The sequence below is a fragment of the Drosophila yakuba genome, chromosome 3L (genome assembly GCF_016746365.2).
Source record: "Drosophila yakuba strain Tai18E2 chromosome 3L, Prin_Dyak_Tai18E2_2.1, whole genome shotgun sequence".
Taxonomy (NCBI): domain Eukaryota; kingdom Metazoa; phylum Arthropoda; class Insecta; order Diptera; family Drosophilidae; genus Drosophila; species Drosophila yakuba.
Window position 1 is genome coordinate 22,808,987 of NC_052529.2, and position 25,426 is coordinate 22,834,412.

Below are 25,426 nucleotides of genomic sequence, written 5' to 3' on the forward strand. Positions count from 1 at the left end.
GTCTCGAATGTGTTTGTAATTTCCCTAGAGTGTGTTTGACTTTGACGACTTAAGTTGTAAAACTTTAACATTATCATTTTCACTACGGCCAGGACCAGCACCAGGCCAGAAGCACGGGACACGCGCAGATCCTTGGAGCATGTGTGTGCTGCCGGACGAGTCTCCTCCTTTAGATGTTGGTCCTGGGCCAGACAGACATTTTGATGATGTTGACCTTCGCTGCTTTTACTTTCACCGCACAGCTTCGTTGCTCGGCTTCCTTTAAAGTTTTCTGCGACCTCTGGATATTGTTGACATATCGTATTACAGCCAAAAGAGAGAGAAACGCCTATAAAGGCCATTAGGGAGCAAAAAAGTTCAGGAAGCCCGCCACCTCTGGGGTAGCCCTAGCTCGAATTACGAAATCCCAAACCGATATTTGGTAAATTCTTCTCACATGTGTCAATTAGTTCAATCAGAAGGCAAACACACATCCACCACATGCACCATCCCCTGACGATCCACCCCAGAATTTCGGCCAGAATCGAATGTCATTTTAAAGGTTTCCATCTGCCGGCTGCGGGTTTTTCTCAACTAAAAGTAACAAATAACCACAGAAAGTAAGGGTAAGTCCCCTGTTTTAAATTTTCATGGAACATTGATAACTTTTTTTGGAGTCTGCATGCTGAATCTCAACTTTCTAGCTTTTGTAGTTCCTGAGATCTCGACGTTCATACAGACGGACAGACAGACATGGCCAGATCGACTGGTCGGAAACGCTTCATTCTGCCTGTTAAATACTTTTCAATGAATCTAGTATTCCCTTGTACTCTACGAGTAACGGGTATAACAAGAAAGAACGCCATAGTCAAGTTTGCCGACTCGTGTGCAATTCCACGACTTAAGTAACGGTAACGGCTGATTATCGGGGAACTTGGCCAATTGTGCCTCATCAATGCCACTTGAAACGTATTCCAGAAATAAGCAGTACTCTGCGTGTTTTCAAGTTTTAAAAAGATTACATTGTTTATTAGATTATCATCAATATGTAATCAATACGAGTACAGTTTGGGAAAGGAAGAAAGGATGGATTTCCGAAAAGGTTCCATCGAAGTTTTTCCGGCTCAGATGATTCCGGAAAAAGTAAAAACTGCAGCACAGATTTTAACTTCATTCATTGTGTACATAATACAAGGTATTTTCCTCTGCACCGAATCCACGGCATTTGTTACTCTGAATTCATATTTTTCTCACACATTGAATCAATTTCCACGGATTTTTCCTATCTCAGATAAATGTAAACCTGATATTTAGCTCGCTCAGCTTATCGCGACCCGTAAATTGTAATCAAATTGTGCGAGGAGTCAATCTGATTTATGCATTTCCTATAGCCAATGGCTCAGCTTTCGTATGGGCACAACTACCCCAACCCAGATTCTCCTCGAAAGCCAATAAGTAAACACATCAGCAGCGTTCGAAAATTACCGGGCCACCCTTTAACCCGCGTGCAACGAGTCTCCGTCTCGAAGGACGTAATCAGCTCTATATCGTAAATCTCGACAAGCTGCTTATCTGATGCAGTGTGAGCGGAGTTTCAAGGATCCGTATCCTGATTAGCATCTCCAGCTTGTGTTCACAGGCAGAAATCCGGTCTTGGGCTGCTGCGTCTGTCAGCCTGACAGCCTGACAGCCGGACGTGCTGTACCGCCCTAAGTACAGTAGAGCCCGACGCGTGCTTCTGTCACACTTACGTCAGTAGCGCATGAGGAGGTGGACCAGGGATCTGCGCCTGATTGGCAAAGGAAATTGAAGTGTTTTTATTAATGCCATGTCGACTTTTTGCACTGTCTTCGATGACACTGCGAATGTTTTCATTTTTGGCCAAGCGGTGTCTCCCCCCTATTTTAGCTGCTTTGTTTCTCTTCTATGCGCTTAATTGAAATTCATCGTTGGCAGATTTCGATGCCGAGTTGACTGACAGCTGAGTGCGTGGAAAGATTGACGCTTATTGAATTGAGTCATCCGCTGTGGCGTGGTCCCACTCGAAGATTGACGCGCAATTGTTGCGTCAAGTCGTGTGGAAACAACGGAAGGGATTGCCGTGCCTGAGCACTCCACTAAGTAGTTGACTTTGAAGTCACATCGACCTCGTGTCGAAATTCGAACTTCTCGGCCAGCCCACACTCAAGGCGGAGATGCCACCGAAAGCCAAGCATCGCGACGTAGCCGGCCTTCTGAGCCGGGTGCGCAACTTCCTACTGGGCCGTACCCACAAGACGGCCCATCGCTTCGCGGACACGATCTCTCCGAGCACTCAGCCGCCCCCTACTATCCCTAGGGGTTCTACCCAGAGCCTGTTCGCCAACTACTACTACACAAGGGATCCTCGGAATTTGGTGAAGCCGTTTGTCGACGTGATGCAGGAGCACAAGAAGGTGCTGGCCGCTGAGGCGAAGGCCGAGGAAGCAGCCAAAAAAGCTCAGGCCAAATCTGGAGATGCGCCGAAAGATGGAAGCCCCGTCCCACCTGTCGAGTTCAAGGATAATGACACAGAGGAATGCGATAAGGGGGATTCCGGCACGAAGAAGCTCCCGACTCCTGGAAAGGTGCATTCTTGGGAGGGGCCACATTAACGTCTTCAATACCGTTCTTATTGACAAACCCTTTGGTGTTCAGCTAATTGCTTGTTCCATTGAAAATGCACTTTGCAAGTATTTACGATATTAGCAGGACAATTAAACTGATTCGTAGTGGAGCCAATGCAGGCGGTCGTAAAAATGTAAATCTAATTAGACGTCAAGGGTGAAAATCATTTATAGCACCTGCATTAAAATTTAATTAAGCACACACAATTATCGAGGTTACAAGCTGGGAAGGCGCAAATCGAGGTCCAAAGGGTTTGTTACAGACCACAACAATAAATTTGAATGCTTAATAACGTTTAATGCTATCACAATTTATATTTACAATTTAAAACGAGGCAATTTGCCCAACGTTGAGTGGATTATGGGCCATTGTTAATGATGATTGCAGGTCGATTGTTAATTGTCTGGGCTTCACAATTTATGCTGATGACTTTCGCCCATCGATTTATTGATTGAAGTTTGATTTTGGCGCACAGCACCCAGAATTATCGTCCTCCCCAAAAACGACTGCCTGTATTCAAACAGAAGCGAAAATGTAATCAATTTTTGTGTGTTATGCATAAAAGTAATATTCTGCGCGCTAAGGGTGGCGCCCCTCGATTTATTGGAATTACCCTTATAAAGAGAAGACCCAGATTTACTGGAGGATTGGCTGTTTCACTGAAAAGGGTGTCAATTGCCGGGAAACTTCAGACTGTCAAGTCAACATGTTTCCGGGCTGCTCTTCATCCGCCAGCAGTTGGCAAAATATGAGATTTGATATGAAAAGTGCCACACTGTAATGACGCTTTCTTTTGGAGCTGGTTTTTATTGCCTCATATGAATGGTGAAACACTGGCTGATTTAACCGTCTAATTTATCCAAAAGGTTGTACCAGCAACAGTGGCAGCTTGAAGCCTGCGTGTTCGCAATCGGCAATACGCAAGCGGCTGGCAAAGATGCAAAAATTCTGCTGGACACACTCAAATATACAAATATTGAAAAAATACGATGCCCACAAAGCAAACACTTCCGTACCCTTTCAACCCGCATCTCTGAGATGTCAACCACTTGGGGTAGCCCAAAAATTGCCTTTCAGATGACGACAGCTGTGCCGCAGAGTCGCAGGACGTCGAGCTCCCGCCGCAAATGCTCCCCAATCAGAGACGCGTAATTAAAATATGTACAAACAGACCGAAGGGAAAACTCTCATGTAAGAAAACACTGCTCAGAGCCAACTTTGTTTGCTTTGCCTGTTTTTCTATAAAACCAAAAGCAAAACCAAAGCAAGAAACACAACGGCGGCAGCGGGAGACGCGGCCAGGCAATAATACCAAGAAAAACATTTGCATAAAGCAACAAACAGGGAAATGGATGGAGTGGGACCTTCAAGCGGAAGTTAATGAGAGCTGGGCTCTAGAGATGACATCGTGACACGGGATCAAGAATTAAGGTTTTTTAGGGCATGCTATATCCAATTGTCAACCTCAAGGTAATCTGTATTTTGATGTTCTATCTAAGTGCTTAAAAGTATATATTAATGGGTAATGTTTCTTTCGGTGTTGGTTAACTAAATAGCCATTCAAGTACACATCCCCTGGTCAAGTATGAGAAAAACCTAAAAACTGAAATACTCCCAGAGCAAAATCACTTCATTAATGCGACATTGGTAGAGGGATCCCGGCCAGAGTTCGGCTAGAACATCGCCATTTGCCATTCGCCATTTCCCTTTTCCCATTCGACACACACCATTCGCCATGTGCAACTTGGGCCCGCTGGCAATACGGAAGTTGTCTCCATGAAACTTTGCGCTGAACTCGCCATCGTTGAATTATTCGGGACTGGGGTGACAGCCATGCAAAAGTTGATTATTTTTTAGCAGGCGTTACGAGGAGAGTGAGCCCTCAGCTAGTACAGTGAATAATGACTTTTGCCACCGTTCGGTGAACGAGATGCCTCCGGCCAAGTTTACGTGCTTTTTTTATCTGTCGCCCTCTCGAAATTGGGGGAAAGTCCATAGCTTTTGGTTTTCCCGCTGCCACCACGACTCCACGCCGCTTTCTGCTGTTGTCTCAAAGTTATGCAGGCTCATTAAGTTGTTGTACAGTTTAGAGAAAGAAAATTGTCAGCTTGCTTAATTTGCCCAACCGACTAGGCTGAAGGACGCAGGACGAAGAAACGGAACTCAAGTATAAACAAAAGACTTCCTTGCTGCGGCGCTCCTTTGTCCTCGACCTGGTTGAAGGGAAGGCGCTCTTGGCGAGTGTTTAATGAAATGAATTTTAAGAGCCATTTTATTATATTTCCCTAAAATAAAATGGAAAGTGCGAGACGCCCAACCTCTGCATTAAATTCTTAGCCCAGGAACGGATGTAATTAAGGGGAGCTCTCCATTTGATCCACTGCCTCTGGAAAGTGCCTATTATGCTTATTTGGCGCGACTGTTAGCACGTGTCGAAATGATAAAAGCCTGTAGAAAAAATGTCAAAAAACTAGGTAAGCTGTCCCTCTCGGGTTCAAAGTGAATTATTTCAGTAATGACCAACACAACTTGTTAAAGACCAATAAACTGTCAAAACTATGTTGTGTTGGGGTCGAAGTAAAATGGTTTTTGATCACTAACCGGGTTGATCCTGCCATGTCCGTAGGAACCAATACTGTCAACATGTTAAATAGTTTATTTTTGTAAAATAAAATACTAATTTTGGAAAATCTCAGATTTCAAAATATAAACATTGCTATATCGAGGTAATGTTAAGAAGTTAATTTTTGTAAAATAAAGTACTAATTTTGTAAGATCTCAAACAAGAACGTAATAGTCAAATTCCTCTACTTTCAGATACCTGTAACTCCGATTGTGGAAGTGCTGGGATAAAAAATTTTATATGTTTTTGGCATGTCAAAAGAAACTGGCTAGACGGCCATGACCAGGTCGACTCGGCAAGTGATCCTGATGAGATATACTTTATAGGGTTGGATTGTTATACTTTTTACATTCATTTCAACGCGTCGAGTGTACCCATTTCCGGGTATGGATATACCAAATGGATATACCCATTGCCCATATATTTATATACGAGTAACGGGTATGAAAAGTAGAAACTTGTTAAGTGAAACCAAATAATAACTTTATGCTCGCTCATGGCAATTTCGTGAGGTTCTTATTTCTGAAACGTGTTTGTACAATGGTTTGGGTAATATATGCTAATCAAATGATTTCACATTCCCTCTGCACTACGAACGATTTTCCTAAACAATCCACCTACACTAAAGCAGGGTATAATATTTCACTATACTAACTTGGAATGAAATATTACTCCGGAACGACTGAGCTGACCACATCAACTTTTGCTCTTCTGCTCTGACACAATTTCACCTTCAATTAAACTTGAGGTAATTGACAGCGATGCCGAGGAAAGAAATCCCCAATTGGTAACCGCAAGACGGGGGAAAAGTAATACAAGCAACCCTGCCCTCCCCAGCAGGAAAGATAAATGGCGATGCCTTAAACTGATTGTGTGGATTAAATTGCCATATTGGCGAAATTGGCAAAGACACCGTCTTTCTTTTCGGCTCTTCCTCAGCTCCTTCGAAGTATCGAAAACTTATTTTTGATAAGCGCAATTATAATTGGATTTGGAGGAAGTTGCTTCAAAGGCGAGTAGGTAATCGAAGTTGGAGCAGTTTCTCGATTCGAAGTGGGATGATTAATCTACCTGTGGCGTATTTAAAAGCCAGATTACAGTCGGCTCCGAGACAACCCAGAAGGAAAATTGGAATTGCGTTGTGCCGCTGCAATAAAGACGTGTTCGAGGCCCACTCGCTCCCCAATCGGTGTTTTCTTTTTGTAAATGTTTGCTGTCAAGATAAGCATAACACAGCGTGTGGTTTGCTCAGATTCGCTCCTCCCCGCTTTTACTGAAACTCCCACCCCACCACGCGACCACCCGCCAGATAAGGAGTAAGGAGTCCTTGCAACGGGGGAAAAGGAGTTTGTCAGACTCTTGGCTGCTAAGCCAAGACGGGTCTTAACAGAGACAAATGAAGTTGTTAGCGGGTGGCCCCAGAGAGATGTTTTCGTGGTCGACCCTTTTGATGGAGATGGAAATGGAGACGGGAGGTCGATGCATTTCGGTGTTGCCTTTGATGTGCCCTCTCTGTGCCAGTTGATTGGTCATTTGGCCATTAATTGAGTATAATTATTGGGGCGTTAATGAGGGGGTTTGGTCCGATAACCAGTCGAGTGGTGGGTGAAGTGCAGTCGGTCGGAGGGCAGATGATGGATGGGCGTGGGTGAAAGGAGTCAGTCGTCATTAAATCCAGATTAAACGATTCGCAAGCAGGTCCGGAAACTTATGGCTAAGCCTTGATTAGTTGCGCGGCTATACAAACTGTCAACCGGGGCTCGGGCAACCTAGCCAAGTACATCTCCACCTACCAAGGTCACCAACAAACGTACCACCCACCCGATTCGATAGCTCATTAAAACCCAGCACATAATTCATGGCGAAGGGAGCCCCCTGGACCACCCAACCCAAAATGATAGACATTTATTTGCGCCTATAATTAAACGCAGGCAAGCCAGCGAACAATGTTTGGGCCGTGCCTCGCCTCCCTTGACAAATATTTCAGGACTGCGTTGGCAACAATTTACAAAATGCAAATGGGCGTTTCTTCCGCCTTCGTCTTCGCCACCCCGAATCATCTAATGAGCCCTCTGCGAAGCGAATGCATAAAATTTGGGAAATTTGGAATGCTGCCTTGGGCACATGTGACTCAAGTGGGTGAGACTTCTTCCAGTTCTTTTCTATTGTACTCCGTGTAATTGTTGATTTTTCTAAATGGAAAAGCAACAGTAAAAGTTTGCCCAAATATTTCCCAATTGAAGTCAGTTAAAAAGTGCTAAGGAACATCCCGGCCATATACTTCGTCTTCAGGCCATCCCTTTGGCTGACCGACCCTTTTTAGTGAACATTAAGGGACACTTCCAGCCAGCGCCTTTTGTTGTGTGAAAATTAATGAAGGCAATGATTTCAACGAGGGTGCTTAAATTATGTTGCTCTTGAAATTCTGTTTATTCTAAGTTTTAATTGTACTTGTCAACAGTGAAACGGGAAGGGGCGGTTGGAATCGGGGGTTATTTTGGAGCTTACTTAATTTAAAGAAGTAATTGAAATATTTTCCATAAGTGTCGTGTTCAATCTTTAATACCCCGCTCTCCGAGCACAGCAGAATCTATACTATTTCCGACAGTAGAGCCAGCAAAGTTTTTCCCAGCCCACACCCATCAATCCCCATCAAGACAGACATCCACGTCAAACTTGCACACTGCGCTTTTATGCAGATAAATTGCCGGTTATCCCCACTCTGCTCCCATTTCGTTTGGTTGCCGCGTCAGTTGTTCCGGGACGAGGCCTGAGCCTGAGCGGGTTCTGGAGGATCCGGGCCCGGTGGAACCAACCAAACCCAAGAACGTGCCCGAACGGAGGGAGTGCGACGAAACAGGTCTGCCTTTGCCTGATTGTTTCATAAAAGTTTCTGCTGCAAGCCCGGTCACTATTGTTGTGTTCGCTGCTCCTGCTGTTGTTGTGATTTGTGCAAATTAATTTGCTTATAATTTTTACGCTTAGTTAAACACAATTTTGAGTGATTTTCACACAGAGCCCGATGCCTGGGTGCTAAAAAGTTTTCCCTTCTGGGGGATGGGGCACGGCGAGTGGAAGGAGGCTGAAAATGAAATGCCATCCCAGTTGGGGAATATGGAAATTTGCATTGGAATCCCTTTAAAGCCAGGCAAGCGCAAATCCTTATTTAAACGGGAGAATTGAAGCCTCCAGTTGCATTCCCCGGAGGCTTCGTTAGGCGCAACTGGCGGCCATGCAAATGTGGGCGGATGTGTGTGTGGGGAATCAGCTACAAAAAGGCGCATTTAAATGTTATTTCCGGGGTGCCGAAGCAATGCCGCAGTATTTTCCACCCATTTGAGCGTTTTTCATATTTTTATAAATTGCTATAAATTGAGATATTAATGCGATACGCGACAGAAGTCGCGGGATCCAGTCGTCGAGGCCCGACTCAAATGGCTGTGCTGTTGTTTGGCGAATGGTTCGCTGATACCGCTGCAAAAACGCGATGAAAAACGCCAGAGCATTAAAAAATACGCGCGCAAGTGTGGCTCAAACAAAATGTTCAGTTATTTGTATAAACTGCGATGCGACAACTTTTTCGGTGGCACCATTTGGCTGCTGGAGCTGGCACCGCGATAATGACAAAGTTTCGCCATACTGGCTTTAAGCCTTCATTCAAACAGGACTCCAACTGAGGCTGCAGTAAGTACACCGTCGGCCTTTGTGACGCCTTAAATATTCCATGCACACACTCGCCACGCATTTCGTCAGCCGCTTCAATTGGACTGATTTAATTGAATCAGTTTGGTCGTCTAGAATTGGTCCCCTCCCTTCCTCTCTGTCCCATACCTATTGGTCTACCAATTCCGTGTCTTCGGTCTTTCAATTTACTGCCCCTGTCATTGTTGTTGCCCTGTAGTTTCGGGTCTACGTTTGACTATTCACTCCGCTCCAATCCTCCGCGTCCCTTTTTTGCACACGTTTCCGTGCCATGCACGGCATAAAAATTTTGACACAAAAGCCGTTGCATACAATTGGGCGCAGAGCAGCGGTGCACACCGATAGCCCATCTCTCTGTGTTTGTGTCTGTGCTGTATCTTCGTCTGTGGCTGTGTCTAAATCTGTGTGCTCCCGGAGGAAGGGGCCCTGCGAACGTGTTGAGGTCGTTGGGACGCTCTGATTTTCTATGCAGCAGCCGCAAAACTCTTTCGTAAAAAAAATGTTTCTGGCAATCTTTCAGCCTTTCAGCCGATTAAAATTTTTAATAATACCGCAATACAGTAGTTCCTAATAATAGTTATTAACTTAGACAACAATCATTAATGGGTATTTAAACTAAAATTTTGTCTCTATGGCTTTAAAGTCTTTAATGTTTTTATTTTCGACATAATATTTCTAAATCCGGGAATATATTTCATGCGCAACATCCAACTATTGTTAAGGACTACAGACCCTACGGTAAGCAATAGGAAAACTTTCTCCCCAATTATTTCATCCCCATTTCGACTGAAATCTATATAAATAATGCTAAATAAATTACCCCGCATAGAAAAACAATCATTACACTTGTGAGCCATGGCCAATTTCGATTAGAGGAAGACTCTCCCAGAAACAAAAGTGAAACTAACTTTTGGTTCATTCATAAAGCAGATGAGTTCGTGGGCAAGGGGCTAGATTAAGCTGTATCTCATGAGAGGCCTACGCACGTATGAGATTTCTTATTTACGATAGGGAGACACAGAAGAAATAGCAAAATAGCAAGGACAAAGTAAGGAGCCTGCCCACCCACCATTTACTCGCTCCTTGAACCCACTCCTGCAGCTATTCAGGCAGAAAAAGGGCAGACGACGCAGAGACAAAACACGAGCCAGTAAAAAGGCCAAATATTGAATCGTGCGTAATTTACGATAAAAAGGGGAAAATTGGAAAAGTTTTCCCCCAGTCCCGCATAGAGATTTAGTAGTAAGTAGGACTGGGGTCTCGTCGTTCTGTTTCGCTTATCTATGTAGTTCAATTCAAGAGCAGAAAGGCACGTGTTTCTCCGGAGAAAAAAAAGGCCTCGTTCAGCCACGTAAATAAAAATTGTGATTGCCTGAACTCAAGCATGTGGGTCTCCAGGACCAATTGAACGTATTTGTTAAATATTACAAGTAGCTAAATAAATTAGACGAATTACTGGATTGCCTGGAACGGTGGGTATTACTTCTGCTGAGAGCTACAATTCCTGATAATAACTCCTTCCCATTCTCCGCCCAATGGCATTGGCCAAAGCGTCGCGAGTCGCGACTCAGGCGGTATAATGTTAATGTATGCCTTAATTGCAAAGTACTTTTTGTTGTGGACACATTGAGCTGCAGCTGTTCAGCGGACGCCATTAAATCGCATTTGGTCAGCCGATTGCTGGCGCTGGTTACTTTGCATCGCGATAGGCTTTTCGCCTCCCCCAATCCCCTCACCATAGACTTTTGCCATAAAAACATTTATGTAATTGCTGTTATCGACAGCGGCTGGCTCTGCAAAATGGTCTCGTGGTCGCATCCCGGATCGGGTAGGCTATGGCAATGGCGATGGCGATGGCGTGGTGATGGCGATGGTCCCGTAAACGGGCCTTTAATACACTTTTGATTGGATTGTCGCACAAGTTAATTGAACGGCGCAGCATAGGATATTGCCGACATTGTCCAGCCTCCGACCGCCTAAGCCACTGAGCCATCGCGATTTTAGCTGGTGGGCCCGCCCAGCACAAAACTGGCGGCAATTAATTTCCAAACTAGCTGGAATGGCGTTCCACTCCACACCCACCTTCCATGCCACCCCGAAGTCCCATCGATTCATGTCGATTCATGAAAGCTCATTAGTTGGCAGACTGGCCAGGACCAACCCCCGAAAGTATGCAGCACTCTCCTTTGTTCGATTGTATCGCTGCCACCCGCCCAGCATCCACTGCAAGTTTGCTTTTTGCGACTCGGTTCCTTTTTAATGCTCGAACGCATCTCTATCTTTTGTTGTGCTCGTCGTCGAGCAAATTGTTTGGGAATGACCCGCGTAATTTTGCTTTTAGCTGATTTACTGTGATTTGTATTGTGGCGGAGATTTGGCCAGTCCCATAAAAAATCGTACACATCGTGGCCCTCAAAAATGTATTCGACGTGCTTACAAATTGATTGACCTGCAAAAGAGGTCCCCAAATGCCTTTCCGACCAGCGTTTCCGATCCGAGCCCGCTCTAATGGATGGTCAACAATTTGGGATGTGTCACGACCAGGAAGGTAATAATAGTATCCTGCGATGGGCGACTTACCTTTCTGATAACTCATCATTGCAAATTAGTTGCGCATAGATGAGAAAAATAAGGCCAGGTTTAATACATCGAAGCCAGTAAGGAGAACTGAAAGACGAAGGAATGAAATGATCAGATTTATGGATGACTTAAGAGTTTCTGCGATACTAATATGCAACCCGGATGCAATCACCATAATGGGGCATAACTCCAAGCCAGGCCGTCCCTCGGCCAAAGGCAAACATCGCCTTCTGCCACTTTAGCACATTTTTACTTTTGAGACTGCTGGAGGCAGTTAAAAACCTTTTGCATTCGTTTGTTTGACTTCTCCGCCCATCAAAAAGATGCCAGCGTTCTCGATGTGTACTTAGAACTGAGCCCGCATCCCAGGAGTAGATTCTGGGGTTCCGGAGACCCAAAGACGTTGTAGTGGCTCAAGGAGCAGGACCAGGAGGAGCGAGCAAACAATCTCAAGTTTTGTTGGCGTTAGTTTTGTAAATTGCAGGTTGCAACATTTTCATTAAATTAAGTCAAATAGCAAACAAGTGGATAGGAGCTTGGCACGGCTCAGGGAAACAATCAGGACTTCTGGCTCCGGACGAGAGTCCTGTAAACAATACAGTTAACTGCCAGCCGGGTAAGCAGCATGGCATTACCGAAATTAAGACCCGAAGGAGTGGGTCTTTCCTCTAAGTGGGACTTTGGGGCATGAAGTTGTCATAAGCCAGGAGGATTTCGCCAAAGGATTGCGCGTTGCCAGGCAATGGCTTGATTGTATTTCCAAATACCGATTGCAAATTCCCTAAAATAATACTTCCATCCCGACTCTGCTCCTGATTAATCTGCGTACTTTTCCCGCACTAGAGAAGCAGACTCGCTTGCAGAAACACCAAACGTCAGCTGAAACTGACAGCGTGTCCTGGTTGCACATTTTTGCCTGGAACGACAAAAGTCAAGAGTTCACAGCCGAGCGGGCGGTAGTCCCCTCCCCGACATAGCATTAATTAAGTTTGTAACGACAAATGCCAACACGACACGAGACGTAAACTCTCGCACAGACACACAGTGACACAGACCCAGGCTCTCCCAGGCCCTCCCCATAAATCAGACTAGCCGCACACAAATGCAAAGCGACAGCAGCAACAGCGGGCTCAAAGGATATTCCGAATGTCCTGGACGGGGAGCCGAGTGCAGTGCCGGCGTCTGCTTGGATGTCATGACGATGTTAATTTTATAAACTCTTCAGTTTTTATCCCCCTCCATCCACTCCCTCCCCCGAACCCCTCAGCAACTTAAACTATTTCCACGTTGTTGTTGTTTCTGCAGTGTGTCCTGCGTGTTGGTGTCCACGCTAGTTAGCGCCTGCGGTGGGTTTGTGTCTATGCTGTGTGCTGGATGTGACGGATGTGCGTTGCACGAGTGTGATTGTGTGCGTTGGCAGCGTTTGTTTTGGTGTGTTTACGTCTCCTGCTGTCTCGTTAACAGGATTTGAGGGTCGCTTAAGCGTCGCCGCCGTTGTGGTTGCTGGTATTCAATGGCAGCCTAAGAAAAATAAGAATAAATTCTGGCTTTAACACTAGGTGCACTTGTCTTAAAAAATCTTTCCAACGACTGGGCATTTACCATTCTATTGTGTAGTGCTGACTATTGGACTTATCATCCGTTTCCCAATTTGTTAAGCCATGATGGTTCTTTCCTTTATCCCGCAATAAAGAGATCTTTAAATTGGTTTTGTTTATAGATTTAGAGTCTTATATACAAGACGATTTCTAAGAAAGTATCTGGCAAATCATCATATCCATATTTTTTCTGAAAGTGTAGTATAATGAATTTATCTTATTGTGCTTAATTAGTCATAATAATAACGTTATTTAAGTAATTTTTTACATTTTATGTTTTCCTTGTTAAGGGTGGCCCACACTGTCGCGCTTTGTTTTTCTATTCCATTTAAAAGTTGACTTTCAGTCTTTGCCCAAAAAATAGTTCGCTTACAATGTTTTCAATACATAAGTTTGCAACATAGCTTAAAGCCCGTCAGTGTTACCCAATGCCAGCTCTGATTTATTTTAATTTCCAAGCCACGTGCTACATTTTTCTATTTGTTTGACGCGCCGCATTTTGCAGCTCGCATTTTCCAGCCAGCCGCTCCTCGCATGGAAAACTCGAGGAGCCAGCGAAACGTAGCCTAGCAATTGAGCCTTGACAGAAGGTGGAAGCGGAGGGGGAAGGAAACGCCGACTTTGCTTTGTGCAACAGCGCGTGAATCAGTATAGGAGGTAAAAATGCAATGTCTAGGCAAACACAGGGACATGGAGTCGAGGTGGGGCAAGTATATATGGGTATATGGATGGGTGGCTGTGAAAAAGAATTCTATTTGTTTACGGCACAGGAGGCGGCCAACAAAAAGTGCAACGCAGCTGCCGCTTAAAAGGGCGAGGAGCAGACGAAGGGCTTTTAGAACCTACCAGGTGCAACAGACTCAAACACACTCACACTCACACCCAAGCCCATTGTCAATATGGGGCGTGGAAGAGTCTCTATTGACTGTCTGTCCCAAATGGGTGTCTGTCTGCATAACGGGTTTCTGCGATGGTTTTCTTTTCGTGAGTTGTCTGAAAAGTGAAACGCTTTTCCAGAAAATGCAGGGTGTGGTAAGTTCTAAATAATAACTATAACTTTTCTGAGCCGACATCAGACGGCTTGATAAAAACATTTCACTTATAAACCTTGGCGCCTCGCACAGTGTCTTTAAAACTACATTGATGAAAAAAATACTTTTAAAGATAAATCATAGACAGAAAGAAAGTTCCTGGCTACACATGTGTTGCATCAATTTCAATCGTATTTGCTGAACTATTTATAAACATTTTCCATTGTAAGCCCTTCGCAGTCCTCGCATTGATTCCGCTTGGAAAGTGCAACACCCGAGAGCGGAGTACATAATTTAAATGGCAACTTTAAAATGTTTACCAAACGCTTCATCGTAGATGTAATGTGAATTTACGGGCCAGCAAAATCCAAACAAACTCGCTGCACCACCGCAGCCCCCACGCCCACTCACCCCTTAGCCACACACACACCAGCACACCCACAAACCCATGCACACAGCCATTCAGCAGTGTCTGCTGCTATTTGCGCTTAACCCACGAAAGGAGAGCTCTGAATAGCAGGCTACCTTTTTTCTTCTCGACTCGACAGGCGCGAAAAGATATGCGAGCGGAGGGGATCGCGATGGGGAGATGCTGGCAAGTTCACCATTCGACACTCAGTCAGTCGGATGGACGGACTTTCGTGCTCATTACTGTGGCAAATTTTTTGTTCACGTTCCCGCTGGATTTTAATTAAAATTAATTACATTAAGTGCAGCGAGCAAACAACAAACATCAGCATAGAAATCCGCAATCGCTGCCCGAGAAACAGGAAAACTACCAAAACTAGATGAAATACTGTAGTCGAATTTGGGATACCTGTTTTTTCACAGCAATAATGAAAAGTTTACTTAAGCACTCCCGGTAATCTCGGATTCCTATACTTTTTACATTTAAGCGAGATCACCTGCATTTCAATCTGTGAGCGGTTTCCTTCTGGGCTACAAAACTTTCAAGAAACACATATACCCATTTTCGGCTCGACTGGTGGTTTCAAAATAAAAGATTCCCACACACAGAGCAACAAGGTAGAATGAAAAACCAAGAACTGTAAACTGTAAAGAACGAACTCGGTAGTAAAAGTCTTAATGCGCTTTAATCGGCTCTGTTCTTTAATGGCTAACATAAAAATGTGTTTTTTTTCTGTAGATTTTTGGCACACATTCCTTGGGGTCAAATGGTAATTTTTTCACATAGCATTCTGAGCCGAGCTGTCTAAATGTGCCTTTGAATGAGCTTGTCTATTAAATTCCAAATGTAGCATTTTAAAGCGAACAATACGCATACCGCTCGGCTCTCGGATCAATTTTTCAAGCTTTATAGTTATCTATCTAGTTACACAATATAATTACCCATTCATATGATGACAACCACCTTATAAAATAATCAACACCCTCACATAAAAATTAAATGGGATACCCAGCGCTTTGAATAGACTGAAAACATTGCACTCCCAAACTCAAAACTCTCAACGAAAAGTATAAAAACTTTTTAACTAGACTTCAGCTGACAAAAAAAATAAAATACAACAAATTGGTCGAGTGCTCGTCTGAAATCTCGCCTCTGTTGAAAACTTTTGGGCAACATCATAAAATACAACAATTGACAACATTTTTATTATTTCGACTTCATCGTTTTAGATTTTTTGGAAAATATTTTTCTGAGCAATTAAATGTTGCCACTTGGCAGCCAAAGTTGTGCACAGCAAAGTTGCCAGGCCGAAAGTTCCAGCGAAAAAACTTGTCAAGCAAGAGGGGAAAAGTAAAAGCAAAAATCGAATCCAGCCTCCCCTGAAGCCCGCTGATCCAAACCCGACAATAAATGACAATAAAAATAAGCCAAAGGGAAACATTTCGTAATACCAGCGAGGAAAATCATAAAATCATGTAATCCACGATTGAGTGCTTAACTTGATGCCATGGAAGTCGGCGGTCTATCGGAAATGAAGAAGTGGAGGGTGAGACTGGCGGCCCGCGATAAGGATGAGGGGCAAGTATTTACATTTGTGGCTGATGCGGTTGCCATATTGAAAAGTCATCAATCATTTGGGCTCGCGCTCAAGTGAAGCAAGAAATTTGTCAGTTCGGCTAAAATTCATATCCACCCGGGCTGTTTTGCCATGGATGCAATAACTCAATCTGCCTGAGCTTTAAGGACCTTTAAGTGGGTCGACGTGGGGTGTAGATGTGTTGGGGTGGAGAGGTGGCAAAAAGGAGCTACAAAACATCCGAAAGCAGCAAATGAATGGCTGAACAACAGATAGAAGTGAGTGTGGCAGCCCAGAGAAGAGTGGCCATAGAGCAAAAGTTTACATAACATTAAACAAAGCGCACAATGGCACGAAAGCAGACTTAAGGACCCTGCTGATGAGTGCGAACGGACAGGCGATGGGGTGACTGCGGCCAAGAAAAGAAAATTTGTTTAGAGCTCCAGACCCGGCCAAGTCAAACAAAAACGAGTTGCGCATAATGAAGCCCAAATGCACAATGGACTGCAAGGACTTAAGGCCGGACGCGGGATACAATTTATAAATGTAGCCAGCTCTCGAGTTGCTCTTTTTGCGCCGAAGGAGCAGGGAAACTATAAGGAACAGGAACCCAGGGAAGGGGGAAATCTATGCCAAATTATCGGCAAGGCAACCGCAAAACTTAAACGCTGAGTTTCACTTTCCCAGCCTGCTGCGAAACTTTGCCACCCGTTATAAGAAATTATTTCATTAACAACATCAATTGGCAGTCGTTAGTGGCAACTTTCCCTCCGCTCCAGACAAAGTTTTCGGGGAAGTTTGCGAGCTTTATTTTCAGCAAATGTTATAATCGTGTTAGGAGCCTAAGTGGCGAATAACTGTTTACCAATGGTTGAGCTGCACCGCTTCAATTGCGAGCGAAGTTTGCCAATCCAAGCTCCCACAATGGGTCTGGAAACAGATCTCGGAGCAAAGCTCCGATTTGCATAGTCGCCGAAGTCGGCAAAAAGGGTACTGCGCTGCGCCCCACTAATTCCTCTTTATGGCCGACTGAGCCATAAACCGTGCGCACTTAATATAAAACATGCTTAAACGCCGCTGTTCCCTTCGGCGGCCATAAATAAATTATGAAAAACGCCTAACTACTTTCGACAGCTTATAAACGCCTACAAAATGGGACGCCCACAACTACTCGGGTGTTGATTTACAGTTGCATATTCCCTGAGCTGCCCAAGCAGTTCGTCCTGTAGAGCTCGTTCTTTCGTCGTTTGGGACTGCGGTGGCTCGTAAAGCAATTCATTTCCCTTATGCATTTTGTATGTGTGTGCCAGGGGGCAAGGTATCCTATTATCCTTGTAGCCGCACTCCTAGTATCCTTGCGCCGTGCTCCCCTCGGCCCTCGAGTCCTACGAAACGTCTGGAAATGGCGCAACGGAAGCGCTTTTCAATGAAATTTATGACGCATGGAAACATTAGACGATCGTTGACGTTTACAAGTCCGTGGAGGTAGGGCACCTCATGGTACCACTTGCATTGCTATGGCATGTCGCTGGATGGCTAATGCGCTGACACCCGGGCGATTTATGAGTCCACCAAAGTTGGCCGCTGTCTGTTTGGGCGATGTTCGCTAATTTCGAGGTGCTATGGGGCCGAAAGAATTTCAATTAAATATAATTTATGTGGTCCCGAAAAGTTGTCAACTTGATGTGAGTAGCCAAGCGAAAGCTCCAGCTTTAAGAATTCAAGCGCAAGAAAACAGCAAAACCGAACCTATTTCACATTTTTGCTATCTCACTTGCTGTGTAGCCGAGGGGTGGAAGGCTTTGTTTTTGCTGCCGTTTACCAAATGGCCCGCCCATTTTCCAAAGGGAAAATAAGGAAAAGGGGTCTGAGCACCGTGCGCTGGTCGTGTAAGCAGCCAAGCAGCGGAAATGATTCGTCGTAATTTTCCTTTGTGTAATCAACTCCTTTGTAGGGAATATTTTGTATGTTCATATGCCCTGCCGACGCCGTTGCTCTTGAATCCCGATTCCCGACTGCCAACTCCCATCTCTACTCCATCCGACTCTAAGGAGTCGGAAGAGTTGCCGCCAGGCTGACTCCCACGCGAATCCGCCTTCTCCGACGCCCTGTAAAGTGCGCTTTTAAGCGTGCTCCTTTATAGTTTTATTTTTCTGTTCCACTGAGAACTTTTCTGCCGCTAGATTTCACGCTCTTTTGACTTCTCCACAATTTAGTGGATCAGGTACAGTGCGGGGCTTCGGCGCAATTTCATGAGATTCCCTCTGGCAAGAGGGGTTAATAATTATGCAAATATTTCAATTATTGAATGCCAAGACAATCGCCCTCCGATTTGCCTTTCATTCCCTTCCCAGAGAATTTTCAACGCTTGCCAACCAATGTCAAGTTGGGCAGGTGGTTTTTCGTGTTTCGAACAGCGACGAGTCAAACTTATTATCGCTCAGTCTTTCTGACTTTTATTATTAAGAAGTCTGTCTGTCTGTCAGTGGGTCCAAGAAGCCTGCTGTGGGCCAGTGTTTACGTCATAAATTCATCACTTCTCTGTTTTTGAGGTGGTGGTTGCTCGTACAAGTTGATTGATTTTAATGAAGGCGACTAAGTTGGCAAAATATTGAACAGTTACCTTTCGGATAAAGCTTAGAATATGTAAGCTAACAACTATTAGTCTTGTTTTATAAATTATTTATTTAGTTTTAATTTATATAGCATTAAAATTAATCAACTCCCCCTAACAAGATTTTTATACCCGTTACTCGTAGAGTAAAAGGGTATACTAGATTCGTTGAAAAGTATGTAACAGGCAGAAGGAAGCGTTTCCGACCATATAAAGTATATATATTCTTGATCAAGATCAGTAGCCGAGTCGATCTGGCCATGTCCGTCTGTCCGTCCGTCTGTCCGTCCGTCTGTCCGTCCGTCTGTCCGTCTGTCCGTCTGTCCGTCTGTCCGTCCGTATGAAGAAAGAAAGTTGAGATTAAGTATACAGACTCCAGGGACATAGACGCAGCGCAAGTTTGTCGATTCAGGTTGCCACGCCCACTCTAACGCCCACAAACCGCCCAAAACTGCCACGCCCACATTTTTGAAAAATGTTTTAATATTTTTTCAGTTTTGCATTGGTCTTGTAAATTTCTATCGATTTGCAAAAAACTTTTTGCCACGCCCACTCTAACGCCCACAAACCGCCAAAGCTGCCACGCCACACTTTTGAAAATGTTTTGATATTTTTTCATTTTTATATTGGTCTTGTAATTTCTATCGATACCCCAAAAAACTTTTGCCACGCCACTACAACGCCCACAAACCGCCAAAAACTGTCCTTCGCACTTACACTAGCTGAGTAACGGGTATCAGATATTCGGGGAACTCGACTATAGCGTTCTCTCTTGTTTTTTTTTGGGTTGAATACAAATTTTAATTGTTTCCAAAATCTAACCAAAATATTATTCCAATTACAAACAATGTTGTGTATGTTTTGTAGTTCATGGTAGGATTTTTCCTTTCTATAATACATCACATTTTAGGAAATATGTTCCTAAAAATATAGTAGATAGTTGGTTTAAATAGTTGGTCGAAAAATGCGCAGCAGACATTATGAATCCCTGATTGTTGCATAAGTTAGAGTGTAATACTTTCCACCTGGCCCGTAAAAGTGAACATGTCCAACAACCCGAAATAACAGAAAAAATATGGAAAACGGAGAGCAAAACGGCTGGTGGCTAGCAGAAAAAGAACATCAAAGCGTTGTACACACATTTAAAGATCAAAAAGCCAAAAGCCCATTTAACCCGGTCCTAAGCGACACCCACACAGGCGAAGACCCACGCATACATGTGTTCCACCAGCCAAACAGCTGCCGCCCCGTGTTGATATAGACCTAAAGGACGTTCTGGCGGAGGGGGTGGCTGCCGGACAGACCTTTCACTTCTTGCCGCCCGGCTTGTCGGTTGCATTAATAAAAATTGTTCACCATATTGGTAAATCCATTATGAATATTACGGGCGAGCAGAAGGCCTTCAGCCTACCTCGTTTGGGCCCCGGGGAAGGGGACTCAGGACGGGCATGGGTTTGGCCAGCTGGTTTTGGGTGGGCACGGACCTAGCGGTCGGAGCCATGTGCTTATGGCGGAGAGCAGCATGAAAAGATTGAAATTGAAATTTGTGTTTCTGCATTGGAGCCTCAGCGGCCCCTATGCGTTTTCCCCCGCGCATCCGCGTTCTTTCCGCACCGCCACCATTTGATCCCCTCCTGCCATCGTAATTGTGTGCGAAAAGCAAAGCAAATGTTTACGTAATAAATTTACGTGATTGAAATATGTCGAGTTGGCAACAAAAGTGGCCAGCACTGACCCGCTCCCCCTATTTATTCTCTATCTGTGCCGTCTGGCTAACGAATCCGGAGTCCGTTCTTTCCCGGTTGTGGCGTAAATTTTTACACATGTATGGAGTTGGGAGTTGGGCGCGAGTGGTGTGCTGGGGGGTCGGGATGGGTAAAAGAGTCGGTCATTTTTATTAGTTGCCAAAGCGTTTGGCGGTTGTTGCTGCTGGCTGTTCGCCGTTCACTGTTCGTTGCCTGAAAAACCGCAATTTGTGCAAAAATTATGAAACGAGACTTTGGGCAAACACAATCAGCGCCTGGGTGAGTTTTTATGCAGTCAAATTAGTGTGTTACTTGTAGGGCGGCTGAAAGGCAGGCAGGATGTGCCGAAGGATACAATGTCGCTGGTCGCTGTATCCATAAGCGGATAAAGGGCAGTGGATTTTGGGGGAATCCAAAAAGTAGGCGTAATTATGTTGCTATCTTCAGGGGAAAAGTTTTGGGTTGGCAAATGAAGTTCGGATATCCCCGTCTTAGATGCATTTTCCTGTAATCGAGTCACGAGTTTCCCGAGTTGACAGCTCCTTCCGCCCACCAGTCAAATCCACACCATTTTCACCTTGTCAGCTGCTCGTTTCTTCCAATCACCCGTTCTTCATCCACTATAAGTACACATGGCAAACTAAAATGGATAAGAGTGAGCTTCGAAAGAAAACCTAACCACGCGCAATTTGTCGTGTGTGGATGTGGAAATTGATCCAAGTGATTCCCCAACTTACCCCCCACCCACTTCGCCAGCGTCTGAAAAGTATTTACTGCGTCGTCAGTCATTCAATTTATCGCATTTCTTTGGCTCGAGTCAAGCCCAAGCAAACTAAACCAACAGAGGAATCTGTCAGGACGCTCCCCGTCACCTCTTCTCCGGCTTTTAGATTTGGTCTTGGCTCCGACTTCGACTCCGTCTTCTTTCGCCGGCAATGGCGACAAGTTCATACGTCTTATGACTTCCCGTTGACGGAAGTGAGCTCCGGGTTCGTGTGTGCCCGTAAATGTGGCCCGAAGTCTGGGGCTGCGTCTTCTTTTAGGTCTCGGGTGCAGCTTACATCGAAATCACTTTTATAATTGGCACGCAGCCAGCCAAAAGAAAAACTCGGAAAAGAATATCCGTGTGGGGGCCAACAGAATAGAGGGCAGACGGGCTTAAACTGTCTGCAAGGTTTTTTTCGTAGATCTCAGGATGCGATGTCTGCACAGACCATTTGTCAGATATGACATTATATTAATTGAAATTACTTTCGGGCTTCAAAAGTGACATGGGGAGGAGCGGCTTCAAAGTCAATTCAATTCGTCTATGAAATAATAAACGACAAAACAGGGCGATGCACAAAAACGGTCACCCTAATTGAATTGGTAAATATTTAAATAAATATAACCGCAGATAATTTAAGCAACAAAAGCCAAGCGACAGCGATGGATGGACACGTCTAAATTAAGAGCTCGACAGCAGGTACGAAAAAAGTAAAATGGGATTGCGGTAGTCGGAGGATGAAGGTGAGCCAGGACACACAGGTGAATGGGCGCTCATGTCACATTCCAACCACAAAAGCAATTAAATTTCCAATTAAATTGCATTCACTTTTCTACATTTTGGTCCGCTGAAAATGCGACGCGATTTATTTAAATTGTTAATTAGGAAAGGCAATTCCAATGACAAATTGATCAGGTTACGCCTGGCCTCAATCGTTAACAAGGGTTTCTTCTCAAACGTCCCTGACTCTTTGTTAGGGGCAACACCCCACACCAGATTCTACAAATCTGTTTAAAGTATCCACTTCCTAAAATATTTCGCCGCCTTTAATGCGTTACATTTGCAAAGAGTGTTCACATCACGAAGATATTCAACAAAGACTCCAGCAATTACACAAACTCCGGCAGAAGAAACCAAACACGGAGAGAAGCCCGCCGGAAAAGAAATAATTTTTAACAAACGTTTTTATAGTGTTGTCATGTACGATTAATTGCGGCTCATTAAACTTTATACGGCTGCAGACGCCCCAAAGATGTACATTCCCACTCCAGCCCTTGGTTTTGGGGGCTTAGTGGTTTGGGGGAGAGGGTCCTGGGACAGGACTCAGACAACCGAAACGGACCCTTGTTTGGGACAGTGACCACGAAGGATTTGCCTTATTTTTTTTGTGACTATTACTTAATTTCTGAAATAGTCGAGAAGCCGATTAAGCAATAGAAATTAAGTTAGGAAAATGGCAAATATTGGTTTATATCGCATTCAATTGCGTATATTTGTATATTTGCATATTTGTAATAATAATTTCTCGATTCGGGAGAAAAATTGATAAAGTCCGTGGACGACAGAGTACAATCTTATTTTATGGTAAAATATAAATTTAAAAATTATAGGTTTCTTTAAATATATATTTCTCGAATATTTTAGAGAGGTGATTGATCTATTGGACGCAACAAGGCACTCTAATTTGCCTGGCTTTGGTATCATCGATATCACTGCGCACTTACATTGAGGAGGAAAGTGGTGGATAAGTAACATGGACTTGAACAGGAACACAAGAAATAGTATGCCATTCCTAATACGGGAGCTTTATTGGAGTGCATTTTTTGTATTTGATTACAAAGTTCTCACGGATTTACGTGACGAACGTAAATCTGCGCATGGAATAATAAGGAATGCCAGCGTTGCCTCTACGTCCGCACATTTTGCAAGAACAAATTGCTAAAATTGGCCTTCCAGTTCGTCAGAAAAAGCCAAGGAAATGTCTGCATTTGATCTGCATAGATCAGTATATCTTTATAGTCGCCTTAAGTGGTACTCTTTTGTTTGTGCAGCAACTTCTTCAGATCGTCTTCAGCACGACGATAAGCTCTTTTATCGGCCAAATTTTTTTGAACGCATGAACCTGCGACACAAGGCTATTTTCGACGTCACCAGGACCTCAGGTTTGAAAGAACATGAGATGGGTCTATCATCTTAAAAAAAGAAAAAAAAATATATTTGAGGCCGAAGCTTATATACCCTTGCTGCGATTATCTATGTAAAAATAACTAGTTGGTACCAAAAAAAAGACAATTTATGTTAAAAAAAAACACTTTCCGAATGTTTTTAGCAACTTCAGGATATAGTCGTACGATGTTAAATTAATTTAAACCGAAACTATCTACTGTCGATGATTTAGATCAGATTATGATTAAGGACAACAAATATACTTTTTTCTTATTATTCCTATAGCTACTATATGATTTAGTGAAGCGATCTGGACGTTCCGACTTATTATACTGTTGCAAAAGATTTATTCAGATGGGTGTTGCACTGAGAGAATTGTTGGCGTATATCGACTAGACTATTGATACTGATCAAGAAAATATATTTATTTTATTTGGTATTTTTTATTGCGTTCCAAGCTTCTGACTGACTAGTTTTTCTACACCCTAGCGGAATGTTAAAAACTTAAGGAACAGGGAGGGATCGAAACATAAATTACCCATATACAAACAGCGTATTTAATTACGACACTGCAATTATGCTTTTACGAAACGTAGTGCGAGTTTTGGACCTTAAGTTCAAAATGCTGTCTCTTTTAGACCTCTTTTACAAATATGTCCTCTATTAAGCTGCACCAAAAGCTGCTAACAAATGGTTCTATACCTCTATTAAATGTTCATACTATGTAAGCATGTTAATATATAATAGAATACTATTATAATCTATATTAAAAAAAACCGATAACAAAATTTTTTGATGATATTTTTTAAGCATTTTTATATCCCCATTATTTTAAATCATTTTGCGCAAATTATAAGTACCGATCCTAAAAGTATGCACTAACTTATTTACACTTTACAGAAGTACCCAACGTACTGACGTTTTGAGTGCTGTATAGCGCCATCTATGAAACCATGTGATAACAACAGCTGTGATTGTGTCATTTTAAAATACAAAATTTCCTCAGTTTACCAAATACCCGAATCTTCGAAAAAAAAAAGCAATGCTCACGTCTTTTAATTTTAAAACAAAATATGTTTGCTTTTATCAAGCCAGAGGAAATATTATATACATCCTTTAGTAAATTTAAATTGCCTATCTCGAAAAACTAAAAATATCAATTATTAATAGCTGATATTTACATTTTATAAATTTTACATGCGTTTATATTTTGTGCGCGTGAGCAAAAAATATTCTTAGATGTAAAATTTAAATTAATTTTATCAAATATATAATCCTTAAGCCTCAATACAAACCTCATATAAATTAAAAATTTTCCGATGTTGCAATATGTTATACATTAACTATTTTTGTACTTCAATCACAGCTTTACACTAATGTAATTTTTTAAAGTTCTTTAAGTATATAATTAAAAAATTAAATTAATTTCTGATGACACATTAAGAAATCTTTTGGACGACTATTTTCAAATATAATATAAGTGGTTGGGAAAACCCGTCTGTTTTTATTTTTTTAAGTAATACTATGTAAATGTATAAAAGAATATATGATATGTGCTCATTAGCCCAAGAATAGAGCTGATATTTTCCATTTTCATTGCATCATTGTACAAATTAACCTAATAAATCAAATAGGAAGTTTTATAATTTTTTGTCTTAAATTTTTTTGATTGACTCGAAAGCTTTCTTAATCGTAAAATGTTTGCATTCAATTAAATATTTTCTGGACCTCATCTCAATTGACCTTTCTTATTTTTTTAAGCATTCTATAAAATGTCAGTAAGGAGATATGCCGATCCTTTACAATTTCACAGGATCAAAGTCGAATACAATACATACATCTTTTTCAAAATTCCGCAGCATATTTGAGACCGAGCAGCCTATATGCGATTTTTCAGCTAAGTCTAAAATCTCACTTCGGCTTTGAAATGAAATGTTGCCTTCCAATTAAAACATCAACTGACAAGGGCCAGCAAGAAACGACAAAAAAGA

General features: G+C 43.1%; 2 protein-coding genes across 3 annotated transcripts in view; one reads left to right on the forward strand and one right to left on the reverse strand.

Annotated features, from left to right (window-relative positions):
• LOC6539326 (putative mediator of RNA polymerase II transcription subunit 19) overlaps positions 1–25,426 on the reverse strand; it is a 154,072-nt gene that overhangs the window by 125,829 nt on the left and 2,817 nt on the right. For both annotated transcript variants that reach the window (XM_039374328.2, XM_039374329.2), the window contains exon 2: positions 11,531–11,617. In XM_039374328.2, the coding sequence (XP_039230262.1) occupies positions 11,531–11,549 (19 nt within the window). In that variant the 5' untranslated portion in view covers positions 11,550–11,617. The remainder of the gene's footprint in view (positions 1–11,530; positions 11,618–25,426) is intronic.
• On the forward strand, positions 2,074–2,917 carry LOC6535158 (NADH dehydrogenase [ubiquinone] 1 alpha subcomplex subunit 7). Its single transcript, XM_002095784.4, has one exon. It carries the CDS (start codon positions 2,175–2,177, stop codon positions 2,610–2,612), a length of 438 nt encoding a protein of 145 aa, XP_002095820.1. The 5' UTR covers positions 2,074–2,174; the 3' UTR covers positions 2,613–2,917.

What these genes read in the sequence shown, in the direction of transcription:
- LOC6535158 (XM_002095784.4), top strand. Translation starts at nt 2,175, where the DNA reads ATGCCACCGAAAGCCAAGCATCGCGACGTAGCCGGCCTTCTGAGCCGG.